The sequence below is a fragment of the Solanum stenotomum genome, chromosome 7, assembly GCF_019186545.1.
Source record: "Solanum stenotomum isolate F172 chromosome 7, ASM1918654v1, whole genome shotgun sequence".
Taxonomy (NCBI): Eukaryota; Viridiplantae; Streptophyta; class Magnoliopsida; order Solanales; family Solanaceae; genus Solanum; species Solanum stenotomum.
Genome location: NC_064288.1, coordinates 5,848,331 through 5,865,389, shown reverse-complemented (window position 1 = coordinate 5,865,389; position 17,059 = coordinate 5,848,331). Strand labels below are relative to the sequence as shown.

General features: G+C 31.1%; 2 protein-coding genes and 1 non-coding gene across 4 annotated transcripts in view; 1 reads left to right on the top strand and 2 right to left on the bottom strand.

Annotated features, from left to right (window-relative positions):
* The window catches only part of LOC125870339 (photosystem II reaction center W protein, chloroplastic-like), an 841,908-nt gene continuing 824,849 nt past the window's right edge, over positions 1-17,059 (bottom strand). For both annotated transcript variants that reach the window (XM_049550742.1, XM_049550743.1), the window contains exons 2-3: positions 1,118-1,245; positions 1-407 (exon numbers count right to left, since the gene is read on the bottom strand). In XM_049550742.1, coding sequence (XP_049406699.1) covers positions 103-407; positions 1,118-1,211 — 399 coding nt within the window. In that variant the 5' untranslated portion in view covers positions 1,212-1,245 and the 3' untranslated portion in view covers positions 1-102. The remainder of the gene's footprint in view (positions 408-1,117; positions 1,246-17,059) is intronic.
* On the top strand, positions 12,063-14,623 carry LOC125870342 (F-actin-capping protein subunit alpha-like). The gene is made up of 5 exons (XM_049550752.1): positions 12,063-12,250; positions 12,495-12,572; positions 13,642-13,716; positions 13,871-13,906; positions 14,094-14,623. The coding sequence occupies exons 1-5, from the start codon at positions 12,245-12,247 to the stop codon at positions 14,199-14,201; spliced, it is 303 nt and encodes a 100-aa protein (XP_049406709.1). The 5' UTR covers positions 12,063-12,244; the 3' UTR covers positions 14,202-14,623.
* On the bottom strand, positions 15,041-15,112 carry TRNAE-UUC (transfer RNA glutamic acid (anticodon UUC)). The gene has a single exon. It is a non-coding gene; the product is annotated as a tRNA-Glu (tRNA).

The window sequence follows — 17,059 nt, the reverse complement described above, 5'->3', positions numbered from 1 at the left end:
GGAGAAGGAAAAATACAATACTTCAATTGAAGAGTCTAAGAGATACAACATCAAAAGAAGTAGTTAAAGTTGATTATAGTATCACATAATAATACACAAAGTTTAAAGAGAGAGTCCAGATTCTTCATCATCATCAATTCCAGAAGTGTAGACAGTGTAGAGAGACCAAATCAAACCAAATACACCAAAAAGGATCCAACCAAGAAGATTGTTGCTGAGTCCAAATGGTAGCCCTGTTCCTTCAGTGCTCATTCTTTCATCAACCAAAGCCATTGCTACTGGGTTTGACATGCTTGCTGCTACTGCTGCTGCCATCAATGATTCTCCCATTCCCAACTTTGATTCACCCTTTGGCTTTCCTTCCATTGAGCATTTCACTTTTCCACCCTTGTTCATGGATGGTAATCCTGAATAAAGACGGATTCAGTATTTAAACTTAATGGGTTCAAACTAGTCCTAACTTGATATTTATACTATTTTCTAACTCTGTCCCAATTTATGTGGCTCATTTTGTTTTCTGGGAATCAAATTGACTAATCTTTGAAGCTATGAGGTTCAAAGTAGTTCTGACTTGGTATATATACTATTTTCTAACTTTGTCCTAATCTATGTGGCGCTTCGTGTTTCCTGAGAATCAATTTGATTAATCTTTGAAGCTATACTGAATCAAATGGCTCAAAATTTATCTATTCAAAGTTTATACTAAAAGTACTATAATTTGCAATTCTTTCAATGTAAAAAAGATACATTTTAAATTATTGATCAAAGTTTACAAAATTTGAATATCAAAAAATAAAAAATGTCACATGAGTTGAAATAAAATAGAGTAATTTTTAGGTGTGTGTGTTTTATACGTATGTAAGATGAACATGTGCTTATGGACTTTGGACTTCATTTAAATTCAAAGGTTCCTAGGAAAAATTATCGACAACTATATAAAAGAGACCAATAATATCTCTCCAAACCAATGTATGAACTCAAAACCGTTCTCTAACCCTAACGGATGAATGATAGACATGCTAATTAGGAATGAATTTACTTTCGAAATTGAGAATTGCGACGAACTAATGCTATCATATTTCAAAATTCATGAAATTAAACTAGAAAATGAACGTACCAAGAACAGCTGAGGTGCGGGATACAGATCCCCTTTGCACGAGGGCGGCACGTGCCACAGAAGAAGTTGTGGTGCAAGCAGTGATGGTTGCCATTTCTGTATTACTGAGAGAGAATGATCACAACTTCAACTTCTTTGTTGATATCAAATAAGATATGGGGCTATTATCAACTCAGTTTATTCATACACAACATACATATAATTGGGATGAACAATAATCTTTAGTTGAAAAAAGCATAACCACACCTCAACATGGATTATTTGGATCGCTCCTTATCACTTGTGAGCCAATTGTATTCAGCCACGTGTCATGTCATCTAATATTATCCACTGTTTTTTTATGAAGTGGACCAACCAGCCACATCCATTTAAAACAGCAGTATAAGTTTTCTTTTCATTTGATAGAGGCACATTGTCCTATTTGGACAATCAAAAGATATTTTTTTTATCTTTAAAATATTTCAAATTGTTAATTATTGTGATTTAAAATATATTTTATATAGTATCTAATTATGTAAAGTTTTATTTTAAAATATTGAAGATTTTATGTTTGAATTCATATCAATATTAGTTAGTTTGACCATCATATTCTGAATTTACAGATATATACAAAAATTTTGTTGTATCTAGAAGATAATTGCTTGTATTTTCTCCAATATATATACGAGTATTATCTTTTTAAGGAAAGTTGATTCATAATGCCTCAAAGTTATCTTTTTCTTCGATTATATTTCATAATTTTTCCTAACAATATGTCCATGCATGTATTACAATTAGTAGGAGAACATGTGCAAGATCGAATTAATAGTTTGAAATGTACATGAGAAAATTGTGCTTCAATGTGAAAGAATCGGGCAAGATTGCATACCTATCGAGTTAAAGCTTTTCTGAAGTCTCAATATATTATTTAGGGAAAAAAGTTTGAAAAATACTTTAACTTTGATCGAAATTGTTGTTACGATACCAAACTTCATGGAGGACCGTTTACCCCCTGCACTACTTAATAGTGTATTTTAAAGGTATATATGTTCCATGTGGACACATACGTTACTATTTATAATTATGCAATATTTATGATATCCACGTGGGCACATATATATCTTTAAAATACACTATGTAAGATCATTTCCAAAGTTCGGTATTATTACAATAATTTCAATCAATGTTCAGATATATTTCAGACCTTTTTCCTATTATTTATTTTCTGTCAAAAATATTATTTATATTATTACTTATAGAATTGTTTTAGCAGTTTATTTATATATATATATATATATATATAGATGTATCAGTGGTTTTCAAAACTAAAATCAGTAAACCCCTGCATAATTAAGATCAACAACAACAATATACCTAATTATGATATTTTCTCAAAAAGTTATTCAATTTTGATCTATAACTTAAAAATCACTCAATTATGTAAATTTTACTCACAAAATCACTCAATTTATTTAATGAATTTTGTAATTAAAGTTTTTAAATATGAAATTCTAATTCAAAACCAAAATTTTAAAAAAATAACTAAATATCTATTTAAACCATTTTAGTGACTCAATCCAACGAAAAAAACAAACTTTAAAACGGTAAACAAACATAACTAAGTCATCAAATATAATTAGAAGAGAGAAATATTTTCATAACCAAGTTTACTATTTTGTAATATATAGAGGTCTTAAATTGAACAGACATATCTGTTTATGAAAGAACACGACTGTTATAAAAATTTATTTGTTCATGAAAGAACATAATATTGGAATACTGACCCCAGATTTGCCTAAGGAACAGGTATATTCTCTTTGTTCCTTTGCAGATTACAGCAGTTACGTTATGTAAAACAAATAAAGTAATGACACAATATTTTATCGCGGAACCCCGACTCATAAAGGGTAAAAAATCACGACCTAAATCTCTGTAGGATTTAACTCCACTTCATTAAACTTTGAGCCTCAACAAAAACTTACAAACTTATGTAACCTAAGGAATTATAAACTCTAATTCCTAGACGCCAACAACCAACTAGATCGTCGACCCCACTTCAAGTTATGAATTCAGGTTGCAACTCTTGCAATCCTAGGAACTAACTCTAATTCCTAAACTCCAACACAAACCCCCAAGATTTATGTTCCCAAGTCTTTAAGTCACCGGCCCCAACTTGAAGACTTTATTCCTACTCCAGTTTATACTTCATTGGATCTAGAAAGAATTAAAGATACAACTCGATAAAAACTCAATACAAGAAAACTTGATTCAAGAACTATAAAGCATAAGCCTTTGAATATTGATCAGGTTCTTTAATCTTATTTCCTTGCGTTGGCTGCACTTTGTAATCAGAAATCACTCAAACATGAACTCCCTCTATTTGATTGTATTATGCTTGTAACTCTCTGTTTAAGTGCACAAAATTCGTTGGAAGATCTTTGCTCTAGTTATAGACTAAGTAGACCAAGAATCATTTTCCTGCTTCAACTCTGCTTCCTTATCCGTGTGGAATTTGGAAATTCTTGTAAACTGATTTTATGCACGCTTCCTCTTCCTTGAAGGAATTCTTTTATGAAAGGAAACCTTTTTGCATTGGTTTCTTGTCGAAAAATCAACCTTTTCACCGCTTTATAACTTCTAATTCGCGTGGTAGACATTCTCCTTATCCCAGTCGGATTCGATCTGAAAGGAACATCTCAACGCAACCCATTTCTTTCATCTGTTCCTCTATTTGTCAATTATCAAAGTCTTTCTCGATCTAATAAATTCCCCCTTTTTGATGATGACAAACCATTGCTTCTTGTGTGAATAGATCAATATGTGTTATGTCAGTTTCTTAAAGCACAACACATAAAACAAACACATTAGAGAATCAAGTTAGACCAATTGGGTTATAAATATTATACAAGCATGCACTTCCCCTTTTGACATCATAAAACACTGTGAAGTCATACACCACACTAAGAGAAGCAAATTCGATACTCATTACCACTAGGCTATCACCTATACAAACACTTAAAAATCAAGAACTCAGTTAGTTATAGCAAAGCATTTGCACAAACATAGGAGATAGACATGAACCTGAAACTCAAATCCAACATTAGCATTAATAAAAAAAATATATAGACCACAAATGTAATCAAAATTAAAGATAGAATCAAGCACTTGTGATGAGAAAAACTTGGAAGGTCAAAGGCTAGAGTGGCTAGGCAATAGCAAAAGATCGGGCATGAGAGAGTAAATAAAAGTCCTTTTTCAGAAGCACAAAAAACATCTTTTGGATTAACAAAATTAGTAGTCTCCTCAATTTCAAAGGTAGCCTTGGTCTATGCAAGTTCAACCTTGAGCTTTGTGTTTTATTTTTCTGTAGTATGCAAGATCATAGTTCATATACAATTGGTTCATGACATTCTGGTGAGTGACACATAACTTCAATTTTAATTTTTTTTTTTATCTGTTTCACCTTTATGGAACTGGTTCAATCAATCCTGTACCTCCGAAGAAACCATAATTTACTCATCTTTAACCCCCAAAATCAGTAATCACCTTGCGTAAGAGCAATGTCCACTTCCCAAAGTTCACAACTCTAATTTCAATAGAGTCGTCTTTAATTTCAATTGAATCAGTAAGAGGAACAAATTTTGTCAGCATCGTTTGTAGAGGAACATGTTCTCCCAATCTGTTCCCTAGACGTGGTACTATCAGGTGCGACACCAACTATAATAATTTTTTACATCAACCTTAAATTCACTTTATATGGATCCCAATAGAAGAACTAGGTTCTACATAGGGGTCCCCCATTGATTCTCCCTCACTAGATGCATCCGAGTTGAGCCTAACAACTAAACTTTGTTCAACTATAAGGTCCCCAAAATATTTCCCCTCACATGGTACATCCTCCAAAACTTCCTCAGTAATTTTAGACACACCCAATAAAGATTTCCCCTAAGAACCAGCACTACCTACTTTCTACACCACAACCTCTATTTTATAAGGTACCAAAGTAGAGGTGTCATCCACCGTAGTCATCTTAATCATAAACTTAGATAGACCATTACACTTAGAATCTCCAAGAATTTCACTAAGAACCATATATTGTAATTAATCAAGCATGAACATGTTTCTTGAAGAACACTTTATTCCACAAATTTAGAAAAAGATGATTTCTTGGTTAAGAAGTTTATGAAAGAGAAGGGTGTGAGTTGTAGAGACACACTAGGATAAGGCTTTTAATAAGATATTTGTTTAGTGGTATTGAGAGTTTTTTGAGATGAAGAGTTTTATCTTGGGTAGAGATCTGGTTATATTTTATCACAAGAAAGCGTGATTAGATTCCTTTTAGAGAACACCAAAAATAGAGCATATAACATGTAGACATCTTTTGGGACAAATGGAAGGAACAGGTTCACGTGCATTGATTCTATATTTAGTCATGAACAATTGTAGTATAGATATCTTAGATCGCTGGATAATGTTGAGTTTTGCTCCAATTTTACTAAGTCTCTCTCCTGTGACAGATGCAAATATAATGTTGTAGTGCATGAGTGACTTGACTTTAAAAGTGGTATAGAGACATACAACTTAATGTACAAGATTGAGCATAAAATTCAAGATTAGAGGGCAGTATGCACAATGTTCATTAGCCATTGAGGGATACTCATGTGATCTTAATCATCCCAAATTCTAAATTATTCCTTTTGAAAGTGTTTTCCTAGGTTGATCATCCTTCTTTCAATTTATGTTCTTTAGTCTTGCCCATTTTTTCAACTTTTTTTTTCACTGTCAAAGCTATTATTCCATCCTTTTCTTTTGCAAGTGAGAGGAATTTCTTCTGATTTCAATTATGCGTCTGGAGCAACATGTGTTCATTGGTGAATGTTGTCTACTTCCTCTCACTTTTTTCTGCAAATTCAAAGGTTAGATTTAGGAACCCAGACTAGCTTGGGTCCTTTGTATTGATCAAAAGGACGAATGAGATCTCTATTAATTCATATTGGCAAAATAATTTTAGATTTTTTCTTTTGCCCCAACCTGTTCCTTTGACGTGATTCCTTTCTTTTAATAGGGTTGATTTTTCTATTTGAAGCAGCTTTGAAGTTTTTATTCATGTTAGTTATAACTATTGGACAGGTAACCCTTGAGTGACCAATACTACCACAATGTGCGCACAAATAAGAGATTTTCTTAGGGACTTCTTTAACAAAACCTATTCCAACTTTAGTGTTATGTGTTCTATTACAGAGCTGAGTCATAACCATTGAGGACTGAGTCCATTTATTTTCCCTCTCAAGCTCATACTTAATTCTAGCCAGGTCAAGATTTATTCTTCTAAGATAGTTCATTTTTAAACCTCATTAGATCTTGGTCACATCTGATTTGGTCACCACTAGTTTTTTCTTTCCCATTTCCAGTAACACTTTGTTTCAAAATTTTAGATTTGAGAGTCAAAGTGCAGGAATCAAGTTGTTGTACATGTTCCTTTAGGAATTGATTTTCTTTCTTGAGATCAGAGTTAATTTTTTCAAGATCAATATATTCAAATTTTAAACTGGTTAAGGAAGTCAATAGTCAATAACTGATCTCTATTTTCATTCAACTATTGAAAATTATCTATGAGAGTTAGAATAAAGGAAGATAATTTTTTCTTTGAAAAACATTATAGTTAATTAGGTCAAGAAGATTTACCTCCCTTTTCTCAATGTCTGATTTAGAGTCCTCCATGGCCATCAAAGCAACATCTTCTATATCATCTTCAATTGAGTTGTTTGAACGTGTTCCCCAAGCAGTAAACATAGCAATGTCAGATTCTTTTTCTTTGCTCGGAGGCAGTTTTTTCTCATAGTTTTCACCTATCTTGAGAAGCTTTTTGAGGCTTTTGTTGATCACGACTATATCCTCATCATCCGGATCAGATTCATCACTCTCAGTTGCCTTGAAAGAAAAAATCATATCTTTGTTTCTTTTACTCATTTTTGTGTTATCAACATTCATCTCGTAAGTCTTTAGATTTCCTACAAGTTCATCCAAGCTCATGGTTGTCAAATCTTTTGCTTCTCTAATTGCAGTGACCTTGATATCCCATGACCTAGGTAGAGTCCTCAGCACTTTATCCACATGTTTCTCAGTAGTATATATTTTTTCCAAAGACACCAATTCATTCACAATAGTAGTGAATCTAGTAATCATATCTTGAAGTGATTCACCACTCTCCATCTTAAATGTTTCATATTCAGTGGATAGTCTAGCAATTCTAAATTTTCTTACTTGGGGAGTTCCTTCATGTACATTGACTAATGTGTCCCAAATTTATTTCGTTGTAGTACAACTAAAGATGTGATTGAACTCGTCAGGTCCAAGTCCATATATAAGGATGCACTTAGCTTTAGCATTCTTTGCGAGCATTCGATAATCAACTACTCCATATTGAGCCTGGGGCTTTGGAATGACTTTCCCTTCATTATCCTTCATCATATAAATAAGAGGACCATCAGTAATTCTCATCCATAATTCATAGTCATGGGCTTGTATAAAATCCTCCATTCTCGCCTTCCACCATGCGTAGTAATGTACACTGAATAATGGTGGTATGTTGATGTGTTGACATTCACTGTGTCCAATAGGAGGTGCAAAATTCATAGTGATCTTATCTTGAGTTATTAGACTCTATAAAGATAACCTGCTCTGATACCAATTGTTGGAATACTGACCCTCAAATTTGCCTAAGGAACATATATATTCTCTCTGTTCCTTTGCAGATTACAACAGTTACGTTATGTAAAGCAAATAAAGTAATGACAGAATATTTTATCGCGGAGCTCCGACTCATAAAGGGTAAAAAATCACGACCTAAATCTCTGTAGGATTTAACTCCACTTCATTAAACTTTGAGCTTCAACAAAAACTTATAAAACCTAAGGAATTATAAACTCTAATTCCTAGACACCAACAACCAACTAGATCGTCGACCCACTTCAAGTTATGAATTCGGATTGCAACTCTTGCAATCCTAGGAACTAACTCTAATTCCTAAACTCCAACACAAGCCCCCAAGATTTATGTTCCCAAGTCTTTAAGTCACCGGCCCCAACTTGAAGACTCTATTCCTACTCCAGTTTATACTTCACTGGATCTAGAAAGAATTAAAGATACAACTCGATAAAAACTCAATACAAGAAAACTTGATTCAAGAACTATAAAGCATAAGCCTATAAATATTGATCAGGTTCTTCAATCTTATTTCCTTGCGTTGGCTGCACTTTGTAATCAGAAATCACTCAAATATGAACTCCTTCTATTTGATTGTATTATGCTTGTATCTCTCTGTTTAAGTGCGCAAATTTCGTTAGAAGATCCTTGCTCTATTTATAGACTAAGTAGACCAAGAATCCTTTTCCTACTTCAACTCTGCTTCCTTATTCGTGTGGAATTTAGAAATTCTTGTAAATTGATTTATGCACGCTTCCTCTTCATTGAAGGAATTCTTTTATGAAAGGAAACCTTTTTGCATTGGTTTCTTGTCGAAAAAGCAACCCTTCCACCGCTTTATGCGTGGTTGACGTTCTCCTTATCCTAGTCGGATTCGGTCTGAAAGGAACATCTCAATGCAACCCATTTCTTTCATTTGTTTCTCTATTTGTCAATTATCAAAATCTTTCTCGATCTAACACATGACTCTTATGAAAAGTCGTCTATTTTTGGAAGGACACGACTCTTATGAAAAATTGTTTACTCATGAAAGAACATGACTCTTATAAAAGGTCATCTCTTAAGTTCTATAAATATAAAAGCTTTCTTAAAGTAGCCTAAGAAAAAATTGCATGTATAAACAAAGAACTTTGTTGTCTCCAGAAGGATTTGTTTGTATTTTCCCCAAGATGTATATAAACAATTCTCTTCAAAGAAAGTGATTTTACACGCCTCAAAGCTATCTTATTCTTCAATTATATTTCTTTTATGCCCCATTTCGAAAATACCTCAATTTGTGGTTAAATTCAAAAATGTAAAATTAGAATAAACGTTTGAGAGAAGAGCTTGTGAAGGTGTTGGAAATTGAAAATTTTGTGTTTGTTTGAAATGAATTTCGATAAAAAAAAGTTGATTTTTTAAATTCTTTATTTTATTACTTTGATTTGGGAGTAATAACTAAATTTATTTAAAGATTCTTTGGTTATGGTAAGAGACGGTTAATATGTAGAATTCCTGAAGAAATTTGTAGAGATTTGTGATGTAAATAAAAATAAAGCAAAAGTGTGAAGAAGAAGAAGTGTAGGGTGGGTGTGAAGAAGAAGAAGAAGTATGGCGGGTTGGATTGGGGTGGGTGGGGGAGATTATTTTAACTTAATTAGAAAGAGAGAGAAAGAAAAATAAAAATATGAAATAAACATAAAACAATCCTATTTACTCTCTTTTCACTCTCTCAAAGAGAGTGAAATGCACTTTCTAAGTCAACCCTTATTCTATTTTAAAACAGTTTATGGGGTAATATGATCCTCATGAAGTATGAGTGTGTAGTTAAAAATTCGGTAATAGATTGAAGATATTTGATCATTTTCTCAATAAAGAATGTTATTAACCAAAAATATACATACTATATGTTTCTGACTACCAGGAGGATTATTATGCAACTCTAAGCTAGCGCTTGACCATAGATTTCTAAATATTCTTGGCAAATATTATTTAGGTGAAAGTTTGGATGAAATTTCACCATGTGTTTGACCATAGTATTTGAGAAATATATTTCACTTTTTTAGAAAAATATGATTTATACCCATAAGTTTAAAAAAATTATCAAAACTAACCATAAGTTTGTATTACAAGTCAATTGGATCTTCGTTGCAACAATAACAAATACTGCCCATGACACTAGAGCAATGTGGGAGTTTGGAGTTAGTGCAACAAGCATCATTCCATACATCGTGAAGTAGATAAAGCACATGACTTTGTTACCCTGAGCCGATTGTTCATCATTTTCATCAACAATCATATCATCATTTAATATTCATTGAATATCTCATCACTACTTTGGTGTTCACGTAAAAATGCAAACAACTACTATAGAAGGTGTTTTTGTAAAAGATAAAAGTTTGGGGTAAAATTTTAATTTTCAAAAGATCCCAAATAATGAAATTTGGCCCAAATACTAGAAAAAACTAGTATTTGAAAATTTGGGATATTGCCAAAAATATTTACCAAATAATTGCAAATTATATGGACAAACACTATTTGCCAAATTTTTTCCCAAATATTATTTGGGAAATCTATGGCCAAACCCTAAATATTAATTGTACGGGGCAATGACCAAATTGCCCTTAAGATTTTCTAAATATGGCAAAAAAAAGTCATGTTGAAAGTTTGAAAACTCTCCTTTCTATCCTTTCTATATAATAGAAAAATAATTTATATTTATGAATATTTTTCAAAAATCAATAACTATGCGTTAGAAGTTTTAATTAAGTCTTGAGCTTTATGAGTACCTTGGTGAAAAGATAAAGTAAAAATGAATTTAGTTTATGTTTGATTAAGTAACACTGACCCTTCTTTTAGTCCTAGTGCTTAAGCAGTAAACAATATGGGTTATTTAGGTAAGATCTCCGAAGAAAAGGGAAATTGGATGTCAGTCATACTTTGATAACAGAGTTAATCTTAAAATCCTCCTAACACGTTTTTTTAGTTTAATTCTTAAATTCTGAGGTGTAATTATTTCTTGAATTTTTTTCAAAACCCAGAGAACATTATTATTTACATGGAGTCCTTGAGTTTTATCTCAGGAGAGAAGTATTGAACATATCTTTACATTTGGTGTAAATAATTAGTTTTATCTTTAAATTATTGATCGTACTAAAAACATCAATTGTTTGACTAATCAAACTAAGCATAGCTCAATCCATGCCATGACTTGGTATGTGGTCTCAAATTCTTGTAGGAATATGAGACTTTTAATGAAAAAATTGAGAGAAGTGTTGAAAACACCTCTAATTTGATGGAAATTTAGGATTGCATTTCACTTATATTGCAAGATCTGGACGTATTTAACTTTTAAGGTGGTCAATAATTTAGAAATCAAATTAATAATTTACACCAAATTTAGGAGTGTTTTCAATACTTGTCTCTTTAATTTTAATTGAGTGTCACCTCACATCCAAAAAAGATATACTCAAAATTTTTTACAATGGTAGAGGCTCAACCAACAATAGTTGTGTGATCCTCCATTAATTAGTTTACACTTGGATAATGGGCTCACTTCTTGACCTTTTTACCATCTCTCTCCTACTCACCTCTCTTTTCTTTCATTTTTTTTACTCCTAATAAATATCTAATTCTCAAAACATAATTAAATAATTAATACATTTGATAAAAAATATCGATAAATACATTTTCTGTTAAAATAACTTAAACACTTATAAAATTGTTAACATTAAAAATAAACTTATTTTTCAATATATTTAATAGAATCAAATTAATACAAACTAATTTACTTTAGCATATAAATTAATTTGATAAGATTATTTTTGTTTTGATTTTTGATCTTATTTTGAAATTACACATACTTTTTCACCATAACCATATTTAAATATAAGAATGACAACGAGATAGAACAACAACAACGACAACGAGATAGAACAACAACAACGTTTTTCTATTACATTAATTTTAATTCAATAACTTTTTTATTGATAGTCTAATATTTAATAATGATAAGAAACCGATTGGTCTAATATTTGGAAGGGATGCTATCTTAGGCTTGAATTAAGAAGATCTCTCATATGATTTATTTACAAATTTTGAAATTGAAATGATACAAGACAAGCTCCAATTTTTGTAAAGTCATCCTCACTTTTTGTTTTTTCCTTTTGTATAAAAAAAGTATTGTCTATATGAAAAGAGAAAGAAAAGAGAAAATCATATATATTTCAAATGAAGGTATGTACAAAATATATTTATCGATTTTAATAGTGGAAATTTGTCACTTGCGTCAAGTGATATCTTGTTATAGCACGTCTGACTTGTCAATTGGGTCAACTGATACTTCTTATAGCTTTGTCTACAGAACCTGATACTATATGCATCTTCTGTAGCAATGGAAGCTGGCGATCAATATGGAATATTGAATTTAAGGATGAAATTCAATCTGTAGAAGTGAGAGGCGAAATGCAGGTATGCTTTTATCAACAGTATGAGCATATAGTGTTTGCCTTTTGGTTTCCTGATCTTTATTTTAACCCTTTCACAGTTTTCTGGTTTCTTCACTGACTTTAGTCATGAATGTAGACTCTACTGAATTATTCTTTTTGGATTGAGCCGACCTTCTAGTTTAGGGGTGAGGGTAGTTGTCGCTTAGTTGTTGTATCAAAAGCTTAATTATTCAAACTTGTATATCCTTTACCTGCTCTGTATTCAGGTTGGCGTCCATTACTTTGAAGAGGGAAATGTACAGCTAGATGCAAAACACGAATGTAAGGATACAACGCTAATTCAGGTAAGTGACTATAGTTTGTTCATAAACTTCTCTTTGCTTTGTTGTCGTGTCTCCTGGTCTTAACTCATAAGGGTATAGCAGCTGTTCTCTGCTGTAGATTGTGCTGTTTCTTTTGTTTGTTTCTTAACCAGTGCTAAGTGTTAACGCTTCAAAACAGCACATAGAGACTGTAGATTGATGCCTCGTGAAGGTACTCGGAGAATGCAATGAGAGTTTAATTCTTTTGGCAATAAATCATGATAAATTTTCTCAAAAGAAATTTAAGGGCGATCTTGCGTTTAGCTATTTTTCACCTCCCTTCTGCAGTGTGAGACTGTGGTTGTTGGTACTTGTTTTCAATAAGCAAAGTCTGTTAGTTCTCAACTTCATGGTATGTATTGTTTCCAGATTACCATGTCTGGAGCAAAATTATAAGCATTACTATCCAACTCTAGCAGTAGAACAGACTTCCGTCTATGATAGCTTTTTTCATAACTTTCTTTCATTTAACACGATTTGTCCGTAATTTATACTTTCAATGAGAGTAAAAAGGCACTAGGATGGTTAGACAACCAAGAAAATGAAAAATGATATAGCTGCTTCTGCACATCCTACTTTGTGTATCTGTGTAGAGATTGAAGGTCATATTAATATCAACACTTTGTATCTTAAGCAATCTGATTGGAAATCATATTGTAGAAGAAATAGAAGTAGCATGTTAAGAAAATAAATGGTGAGACACAACAGTTTCTGGATATCCTATATTTTGCTGGTCTATTGTTGGAAAAGGTTAAAGCTAAAATTAAAAAAAAAAATAATCTTGAGTGATCTGATTAGTAATCGAACAGGGAAGAAAAGAAGTAGCATGGTCAGATAGCCAGAAAGAATAAAAAGTGGGACAACTGTTTCTGGAAATCTTATTTGCTTAACTAGTGTAAAATTTGAAGGTCAAGCTAAAGGAGAAATTTTTTTTCTTGAACAATCTTATTAATTCGAAGAAATAAAAGTTTGATCAAGTCTATCTTGTGATTTTGTTTATACTTTCAATGGTTCAAGTTTGAATTTACTGATTTTGTGTTGTCTTTCTTAGTCCCCAGATGATTCTGCAATTTCCTTGGTCAACATTATTCGCCACCATGAGACTGAGTATCTGGCTTCTCTTCAGGTTTTTACGTTGTTCCTGCATCACATTCAACCCCTCTTTCTATCATGTCACCTAACACTTCCCCCTTCCCTGCCCCTCTCTTCCACAACTTTTCTATCAAGTCTCTGTTGCCGGTATTTTTGTTCCAAGTAACTGATCGACTTTTTACTGGCAGACATCTTACTTGAAATTGCCTGATACCACTTTCAAGGTACTCCAACTTCAAAGCCTTTAAATCAAAATATTTTAAATGAAAGATGCATGAGTGCTTGTCATTACTCATTACAATCATACATACAGCAGTCATGTTTTCTCACTATGTCTTAGCTGGGAGAAACACCTCTCACCACCTTGCACCATGAAAAGGATACAAATAAATAAATTCTCATCTTTTGCAGGACTTGCGGAGGAAGCTTCCCGTTACTCGTACATCGTTCCCATGGCACAACACTGCACAATTTAGCCTTACAAGAGACATTGAAAAAGAATTTGGAATTGGAAAATAGAAACATTGCATGTCTTTTATACAAGTTGAACATGTATACACCATTCTTGATATGACAAGCGAGTTTACTTGAGATTGCCGTCTCCGGCTATTTGCTGTCTTCTCCCTATTGTATTCCTTCGAGAGAGGAATTTTCATTTTCAGTTATTTTACCATGTTTGCTAATGTGTGAACTGCCCCTTAGTTGTTAATTTGCCAGTTGGCCTGAGAGAGTTGTGTATTGCTGTGAAGAGTTGTAAAGTACTGAATTGGAAGTCTTTCTTCATGGTTTTTAACCTTGGAATGACTGAACAATGCTGGTAAAGAATGATACTTTTTAGTTGTTATAATGTACTTGCTTTTTTCAAACGTTTGAAAGGTCGAGGCGAATCCAACCATCAAAATGTTCAAACTTTGTTGTAATTTCATATAATCTGTCCCTTTAAGATTTTGTTTGGATCATAAGATCTGTGAATGATGGTTGTTATATCATTTCATAATTTATCCTATTGTATTGTCATCATGGTTGGATAGATTGTATCATTTTGTATGTCATGTATGACCAATTTGAAGGACAATTATGGTGTATTGAATTGTATTCTCATCAAGTTTGGATATATTGTATCATTTTGTGTGTCACATATGACCAATCTAAAGGGCAAACCTTTAAGAAAGGAAGGGGAAAATGAATAACTAAAAATGTATTATATATGATAAAGTATGATTTATAGATAATATATAAAGATAAAATGAGAAAAATAAATAAGTTACTGTAAATGATAAAATATGATTAATAGATGATAAACAAAGATAAAATAAGAAGAACAATTGCATAAGTTTGTACAGGGTCACACAAAAAAGTTCCGTTACCGGGAATCGAACCCGGGTCTCCTGGGTGAAAGCCAGATATCCTAACCGCTGGACGATAACGGATGTTGTGTACCTTGTTCTATTTAAAACAATGTAACACAAAAGTACGAACTATCGTCCAATACATAGGATGATAATTTAAATGCAAGATAACAATACAATACAATACAATACATAAGATAATAATTTAAATACAAAATAACAATACAATAAATAACATAATAACTTATTTATCACAACAATATTTAGTAATCCAGTAGGTCATTTTCAGATTTAGCAATATTCTGAAAAAAATAATAATGTATGATCCAGAAAATTGTTGTAATTGCGGTTGTGCATATTGATTTCTTTTTTCAATTATTCATAGTTGTTCTTGTTGCATGTAATCACAAACATTTAGATCACTAATAGCCACTAAATTTTTCCTTAAAATTTTATTTTCTTCTATAAATTCCTTGAGTTTGATATATCCATCTAGCATTTCACCGTCTCGTTGTTTGGATGTAGCTAACTCTAATTGCACCAACAAATGATGGTAGATGAAAATCTCTTATTTGAACAATTTTTAGTTAGACGTAAAAAATTAAGGATAAAAATGTAATTTTGAACTCCGTAATGCATTATCAGATCATTTTTTGGAGTAACATAATAATCTTGAAAGTTGAGTATTTATGTAACGTTTAAGTAATTGTATTTCACTAATTATTTCACTTTTATTTGAATTGTGCATTAATTTGTATATTATATAATATTTGATTGCAATTTATGTTATTCAGAAATTTAGAATAAAATATAATTTTATCTTAAAAATAAATTTGAAAAAATAAAATATTATATCACATGAAAATTATATAAAATGATTATTTGGGAAAAGAAAAAAGCAATAATTTCTGTTATGAAATAAGAAAATAAGAATGAAATAAAAATAATAATCTATCTATATATAATAGGAGAAGAAAAAACACCACATGTCAGTGCCACAATTTTTAAGAATTTAAAAAATAAATAATTAAATATTATATAACTATTTAAATATTTAAATACACACTTTTAAATAAAAATAGACACATGTCATCAACTTTAACAGATAATGACAAATGTCGGCATTTTTAAAAAACAGATTTAATAAAAAAAAAATACAATTTATAAATTAGTTAAAAAGTGTTATTTTTTAAAATCTAGGATAGATTCAATATTTTTCAATAAATACATAAATTAAACTTTGAAAAAAAAATACAACGACATATATATATGTCTTCAATAAATTTTATTGGGGGTAATTAGAATATTTATTTTTAAAAAATATTATTTTAACAAATGAAAAATGAAATTAAATATAAAAAAATTGATTAACAAAAAAGTATCTATCTATATAAATTGATATTTATTATCTATGTATTATCTATAAAAAAATTTACTTATCATTTAGTTTTAAAAAAGATTTTAAAGTAATTTCACAATAATAATAAATAAATAAATACTATAGTAATAATATTAAATACGTAACTGCAAACAATTTTTTTTTTTAAAAAAGTATGAAGCCCCACCCCACCCCACTTGAAAACACAACATTTTTAAATTTTAAATTTTAATTGACTCTAGTCTGTTACCATTATTATTATTTGAGACTCCTTTTTAATAGGTAACTTTGAGGATTTTTTAACTTCAAATAACCACTTAAAAACTGTTATCTCTTTATTTATTTTTTGCTTTATTATTTTTTAAACCGTCTCCTCTTAAAGAAAGTAGATATAAACAAAACAAATATTACTTTTTTCTATAATGTTCTTCACAAATCTGGATAGACGACACAGGAAAAGCACTTCACTTTGGATGATGAATTTTCTGATTTTTTTTTATGTACATTATTTTCTTTGTATTATATATAAGGCAATGCATATTATTTCATTCCTTTTCTTACAGGTTTCATGAGGAAGCATAACAAAAATCTATTTGTTCAATAATATAAAGTTAATAAATAACATTAAACAATTAAAATAATAGATAATG

Bases quoted from the DNA above. Each gene is read 5' to 3' on its own strand.
- LOC125870342 (XM_049550752.1), top strand. The intron at 13,717-13,870 runs GTTTTTACGTTG...TTTTACTGGCAG, and splicing joins AGTATCTGGCTTCTCTTCAG to ACATCTTACTTGAAATTGCC. The intron at 13,907-14,093 runs GTACTCCAACTT...CATCTTTTGCAG, and splicing joins TGCCTGATACCACTTTCAAG to GACTTGCGGAGGAAGCTTCC.